General features: G+C 38.3%; 1 protein-coding gene across 1 annotated transcript in view; it reads right to left on the bottom strand.

Moving 5' to 3' along the window:
• The window catches only part of Adgrv1 (adhesion G protein-coupled receptor V1), a 497,830-nt gene that overhangs the window by 167,397 nt on the left and 322,783 nt on the right, over positions 1-7,650 (bottom strand). The window contains exon 84 of the mRNA XM_021180004.1: positions 729-845. Within this exon, the coding sequence (XP_021035663.1) occupies positions 729-845 (117 nt within the window). The remainder of the gene's footprint in view (positions 1-728; positions 846-7,650) is intronic.

Below are 7,650 nucleotides of genomic sequence, written 5' to 3' on the forward strand. Positions count from 1 at the left end.
CCTGGTACAGCCAACACTAGTAACTGGCTTCCCCCAGACACCCTTTTCTACCTCCAGTTAACCACAAATAAAGATATCTCTCCAAAATCGAGATGTAATCATATCCTCTCTTTCTTGAACAAACTTTTTGATGATTCAGAGAAAATAATTCAAATTTCTTATTCCTCGGGATCCCATAGTCCAAGCTCCTTCTGCTACGACCCTTTGGTTTTCAGTCTTACTAAATTTGCCTCATTTTTTTCCAAACTCTCCTCTAGTTACTAGAAATATTATTGCATTCACACGCTGATAGAGCTGTGATGGCTACCTCAGATTATTTCTACTTCAGGACAGAGAACATCTGGTACTAAGACCTTGTGATGGTTTGTATATGCTCAGCCCAGGGCATGGCACTATTAGAAGGTGTGGCCCTGTTGGAGTAGGTGTGTCACTGTGGGTGTGGGCTTCAAGATGCCTGGAAGCCAGTATTCTGCTAGAAGCCCCTCAGATGAAGATGTAGAACTCTCAGCTCCTCCTGCACCATGCCTACCTGGACGCTGCCATGTCTCTTCCTTGATGATTCAAGATGAATGAACCTCTGAACCTGTAAGCCAGCTGCAATTAAGTGCTATTCCTATAAGAGTTGCCTTGTTATGGTGACTGTTCAGAACAGTAAAACCCTAACTAAGGCAGCTCTCCTCTCGCAGGGTCACTGGATGGGAGCGCTGGGCAGGGAACGAACTACCAACCTGAATGAGCATCCAGCTAAACTGGCAAAGATACAGGTAATGCGCAACAGCAGCCACAGCAGAACAGCTCTCCTCACTGAGGTGGGGACTTGCATATGCAGATGCCAGGAACAAAATCTGGAAGACACAGGTAGTTCTATTTTTAAGTCACGCTAAGATTAATGAAGACCATCCAGAAAATAAGCCACTTTCATCTTAACATGTAATTGAGCTAGTCAAAGGCAAAGTTGACCTCAGGCAACCTCAAGGGGCAATGTGTGAGTGAACTCGTGTGTTTCTAAGAACCAATTAAAGACAAAAATATTGTTTTGTGTTGCTGTAAGTCTCTCAAGAGCAAATTCTCTCAAAAACCCATATTCTTGTGAATGCTAGACCAAACTGAAGCACTGAAGTCCACTTGTTCCAGGTAGGTAAGAAAGAGGAGGCAGTGTAGAAATGCCATTCCCAGCTAATGAGACAGGGAGATGAAGGGAATCTTTGACTTTCTATTACCCACAACTTGTTGCCAGATAGCAACATGTGGAACAAACAAGTTGCAAGTCTTAAAATTACCTAAATGGTGGGGTTTCATTATCATTTTCAAGACTCTCACCCTTTTATCAAAGATGACTATTTAAATTGCATGTCTATTTCTCTCTTTCCCAACACAATTGAATCTTAACTCTTTTTATAAAGAGAATCCTCATAACCATCGACCATATTGTGAAGTCATTATCATCATATCACCACAACCAACACCATCACTACCACCATCATCATCATCATGATCACTACCACCACCACCATCATGTTACTCACTAGAATATAATCTGTAAGCCAGCCCCAGTTAAATGTCCTTGGTCATAGTATCTAATCACAGATTTAAAGTCCCAACTAACACACCAGGCATATTTGAATTGTCAGAATTGCCATCAACTCGTGCCTATTTAATGAAACTAAACAAACATTATGGATGTCAGACAAACCTTCCACCACAGAGTTATAAGCTCCAGTTCTCTGTAATTTTTTAAACATAGGAGAATTAGATGCTCTGCAAAGCTCAATTCTCAGGTGAAAAAGACAGTGATGTTTCAGAAAATTTTTATTATTAATAAGAGGAAATCCTGTGTCACAGCACACACACTTAGGAAATGGGCTGCGTGATAACATGGGACATGGTAACTAGACAAAACCAAGGACAGAATTCTCAGTCCGTGTGCAAGCTTACAGAACTGCTCTTCCTGGGTAGCATAAGGATCCAACAGTAGTCTAGTAGAATAGTTTTTATTCTGACCTGTTATTTTTAGCAGGCACTTTACATTTGCAGACCATGTAAGTCTCACATTTTATTGTTATAGCGCTTGTCCTAAAGACAGTTATCTTTAAAACATACTTAGATAATATAATTTCCTCTGCATTTGCCCCGATTCATCTTTCTCTGGTGTTTCTTGTGTTTGTGAAAGTTCACACTCCCATCTGGTGCCATTTCTTCTGCCTGAAAGATTTCAGTATTTACCATAGTGCAATACTGCTGGCAATTCTTCCCTTTAGCTTAAATATTTGAAAACATCTTATTTAACCTTCATTTCAAATCTATTATGGTAAACAGATTTCTTCTTCTGTCCATAAACATGTAACCATACTTTCTCCTCATTTGCACTATATCCAAAAGAAAATCAGTTTTAATTCCTACATTAAATTGTTGGTTCTATATTTGTAGCTTTAAAACTTTTTCTCCTTGTGACCAGCTCTGAGCAATCTAATTATGACAGCTTTGTACACATCCCTTGTATTTCTGCTTGTGGATTACTGGTTGGTTAATTAAAGGCTTTATAACCTCAGAATGCTTGGAAATTTATTTTCAAATATTTTTTCCATGTACACTCTCTTCGCCAAGTTTGTCTAGGATCTCATCATACACACATATCTACCCTGGGCCTTTTCCCTACAACTCATTAATATTCTCTCCATCTCTGTGATTTTTTTTCTTTCTAGTATTGGTTTTAGACAATTATATTATTGTGCTTTTTCTAATTTTTCTTTCATTATTTCTAGTCTGTTACAGGTAAACTTTTAAACTTATATTTAGATCACACATCATAACGTTTTGTGGATTGAATTCATTTTAAATATTGTTAACACATAGTAGTCAGCTGCCATTATTTTAAATTCCTTCTTGCCTACCAATTCCAGCACCAGTTCACACTCCATATCAATTAATTCTTGACATGTCATATATGGGGTATGTTTTTCTGCTTCTCAGTATGTCTGACATCCTTTGATTGTAATACTCAGACTCCTATAAATAAAAATCCTAATAATTCACTTAGACTCCTTTCAATATCCGCTGTTACAATTAGCTGTGAAAGAGCACTGTGCTTAACCTAAAGCCAATTATTCTTCATGACTGAGGCAAGGCTCTTCTCCTGCACTCTACACAAGCACTTGGGACTCTGTACATCTGCTGCCCATAACACTTCCTGATCAACTGCACTTTCCCCACCTCCCACCTAACTGCAAGGTTTGAGACTACTGAGATCTGCTTCTTATGCCAAATCCTAAAATCTCTTAAGATATAGGTATCCAGAGAAATTAAGCTCACTTCATTTTACTTACATCAGATAGTCTTCATTGACAGATATCTAATGACATATATGTCTATTATTATTGCTATTTAATTTGGAGGGTAAATCCAATACTCTGTATTCCACCTAGATTCAAAGCAGAATCTATTAGGTACTTATTATTTTGGCTCTTGTTAACAGTATTTTATATAGTAAATGAACTATTGAACATTTTCATGGTATTCTGATTTGAAAAATTAGAATTATTTGCATATTCTTTAATTGCTTATAAATTTTGGTGACTCCCATCTCCTAAACTACTTTGCTTCTCTTGTTTTGTTTTTGTTTTTTAATGTATTTTTATTTTATTTCATGTGTGGGGATGTTTACCCTGCATATGTCCATAGACCTTCTTGGTGCCTGCAGAGACCAGAAGAGGGTATCAGATCCCCTGGAACTGGAGTTAGAGAAGGCTGCAAGTTGCAAAGTGGCTGTTGTAAATCAAACCCAAATCATTTGAAAGCAGTCAGCACTCCAAATATATCCTTAACCCCACACTAGAACTCTTTTTATTTTTTTTAAGAACTCTTTTTTAATGGTTATTTTCTTTTTTTTCTTTTTTAATATTTTTATTAGGTATTTTCCTCATTTACATTTACAATGCTATCCCAAAGGTCCCCCATACCCTCCCCCCCACTCCCCTACCCACCCACTCCCACTTTTTGGCCCTGTACTGGGGCATATAAAGCTTGCATGACCAATGGGCCTCTCTTTCCAGTGATGGCCCACTAGGCCATCTTTTGATACATATGCAGCTAGAAACAAGAGCTCCTGGGTACTGGCTAGTTCATATTGTTGTTCCACCTNTAGTGTTGCAGATCCCTTTAGCTCCTTGGGTACTTTCTCTAGCTCCTCCATTGGGGGCCCTGTGATCCATCCAATAGCTGACTGTGAGCATCCACTTCTGTGTTTGCTAGGCCCTGGCATAGTCTCACAAGAGACAGCTAAGGGAGCTAAAACCATCCAGTGGAAAAAAGACAGCATTTTCAACAAATGGTGCTGGCACAACTGGTTGTTAACATGTAGAAGAATGCGAATTGATCCATTCCTATCTCCTTGTACTAAGGTCAAATCTAAGTGGATTAAGAAATTCCACATAAAACCAGAGACACTGAAACTTATAGAGGAGAAAGTGGGAAAAAGCCTCAAAGATATGGGTACAGGGGAAAAATTCCTGAATAGAACAGCAATGGCTGGTGCTGTAAGATCGAGAATTGACAAATGGGACCTCATAAAATTGCAAAGCTTCTGCAAGGCAAAAGACACCGTCAATAAGACAAAAAGACCACCAACAGATTGGGAAAGGATCTTTACCTATCCTAAATCAAATAGGGGACTAATATCCAATATATATAAAGAACTCAAGAAGGTGAACTCCAGAAAATCAAATAACCCCATTAAAAAATGGGACTCAGAACTAAACAAATTCTCACCTGAGGAATACCGAATGGCTGAGAAGCACCTGAAGAAATGTTCAACATCCTTAATCATCAGGGAAATGCAAATCAAAACAACCCTGAGCTTCCACCTCACAGCAGTCAGAATGGCTAAGATCAAAAATTCAGGTGACAGCAGATGCTGGCGAGGATGTGGAGAAAGAGGAACACTCCTCCATTGTTGGTGGGATTGCAAGCTTGTACAACCACTCTGGAAATCAGTCTGGCGGTCCCTCAGAAAATTGGACATAGTATTTACTGGAGGATCCCGCAATACCTGTGAATTTCTTAACTTTTCATAGGTTTGAGTTGATTTTTTAATTTTGGGTCAATTATTGGATAAGAAATATCAAGACAAATCAGCATGTAAATTTATTAAATGTGTACTAACAATGTACTAGATTCAATAAGAAAATTTAGTTTTTCTAAAATTATAAATATGGTAATATGAACTCCAAAACTATTGTAAACTGAAGTACTATGTGCACACTTGGCAATGTTTGGTCTCTAGTACACAGGAGGAAGGAGATAACCATTACTTAGTGGGTTTTTTTGTCTTGGTTGGTTTGTTTGGTTTTTTGTTTGTTTGTTTAATGTGGCAGTTGACATTCTGTGGATTCAGCATAAAGCTTGTTTCTCATAATCTTCTAAGACATTTCTCCCTTTGTTACTGCAAAATAAACAAACTCAAAGGTGTCATAGGTACCTGCTGAGGAAGCCTGGGCTGGGCTTACTCAGCTCTAACTCAGTGACCCTTTCCTATTCTTTACTACTTTTCTTGCTTTGTTGGCATGCAGGTACCCATGGAAGATTCTCCCTTTCAGAAGTCATTAATTGCCTACAGTTCTTCACCTGGGGGTGGGGCTTGTGGAATTGTCCTCATCAACATTGGTATGCCAAGTGGTATTTCTACATTTGGGTCTTCCTTAGGTTACCATACTGATGAGATTTCTTGGTGTCATCTCTGTGTCCTATATAGATTTTTATCTCAGTGCAGGCATTCTGATCCTCTGGTCTTACAATCTTTCTGGCCCCTCTTCTGTGTTGTTCTCTGAGTCTTAGTTTAAATTGCAAACTTGTTTATTTTATTACTATCACCATTAAAAGATGCTTACTTAAAGCATAGCACTGACACAACTGCTTACAGTTTCATTTTCTAATAAAATGTGAATTGGAACAACTTAAGGTAAATCCTAATTATTGTAAGAAAATAAAGATACGGGGGAAATAAAACTTTAGTCTATAAAGCTCTGTGATGAGCAATGAGTTTAAAATTTATGATCATATTTTCATTTTACTTTGCAGCAGCATAAAATTCCACTTAGCATATGTTTCCCATTTTATTTATTCAGTTATGTAGGCTGGCTTCATTTCTTAGCTATTGTGAATTGTGTATTGTACTGTGGATATGGAGAGAGATTAGCAGAGAGGGATGGAAGTGGGTGGGCCTAAGAGGAACAATGTGCAATGAGCATATGCTAATGAAGCCTGTTCATTTATATGCTATTCCCAAAAGACTAGTAAAAACTTAAGATTACCTTAGTTTGGATCTTAAATATCTATATCTATCTTAAATATCTATATCTACCAAAGCCTATACATTAAACATTTATTTGCTAGAGTGGTGCTATTAGGAACTGGTTGTACCTTTAAGATGTAGGGCCTGTGAAGAGACACCCATTCCTCCTCCTCTTCCCTTCCAGTCTTGAGAAGCTCTGTCCAGCCACAGTCTCCTGCCATGATGTGCTACCACATGCTCAAAGCAATGAGACCAAGGGAGCAGAGGCTGAGGCATGAGAAACCTTGAGCCCAGATAAAACCTTTCTCTGTGCAATGCATAGCTATTTACCACGTTAACAGAAAGCTGACTGATATTGACTGAAAGGAAGCCAAAGTTTTCAATATTTAAGGGCCCACAAAAATTACAAGATCTTCTTTATTCTTTTGTCAATAAGATGAGACACAGGGGTCTTCAAACTTGGTGTCACTTTTAAAATGATATGTAACTCGTACTTGTTCCAATACAATACGGAAAAGCTATCATTCTCAGACCCTCTGTACAGTGTAATCTAACTGACTGTTTCCCTAGACACAGATGGTTATCGAGGAGCACATGGAAGACATTCAGGATGAGTGGACAGCACACATGCAGCAATTGGCAAGCCCTGACCCAAGCACTGCCCCCATCCAAGCACCACCCCCACCCGAGCTCTGCCCCTGCCTCCTGCTTTCCAGCTGCTTCTGTTTTAACCATAGTTGACATGCGATGATTATTGCTTGTTATGATAATGTAAAACAAATAAGAATAAGGCTTCTCACTTCAGATATCAGTAAAATAGTATTTTATATTGAATTGCACTATCTATGGGAAAAGGGGATATATAAATAAGATAATTGCTTGAGAATTAGTAATTTACAATTATGAGAACATAAAATGGATGCATACCAAAGCCCTGTCACTCCCGACCAAGCTTCAGATGGATAATTTTCCTCTCTTCTTCTAACATGCTCCCAGTGTCCTATTATTTTATATAAAAATCAGGAATACAACTTACTCAAGGAACCCACTCCTTTATTCCTTCATCTTTGTGCAATTAATTGTGAGATTCTACATGATATACTTTTAAAACAGTTCTTGATAGAGCCAGTCCCTCCAAACTGGACCTTTTCTGTCTACAATTTACATTTGTTATAACCATATTAGTGTTATATAATCTGTGTACACTCATGTATACTAATATGTTCGTGTATGACATGTGAGTATATAAGTTCACTTCTGTGGAGAAAGAGGAACACTCCTCCATTGCTGGTGGGATTGCAAGCTTGTACAACCACTCTGGAAATCAGTCTGGCTGTCCCTCAGAAAATTGGACATAGTACTAC

The sequence above is a fragment of the Mus caroli genome, chromosome 13 (genome assembly GCF_900094665.2).
Source record: "Mus caroli chromosome 13, CAROLI_EIJ_v1.1, whole genome shotgun sequence".
NCBI classification, from domain to species: Eukaryota; Metazoa; Chordata; class Mammalia; order Rodentia; family Muridae; genus Mus; species Mus caroli.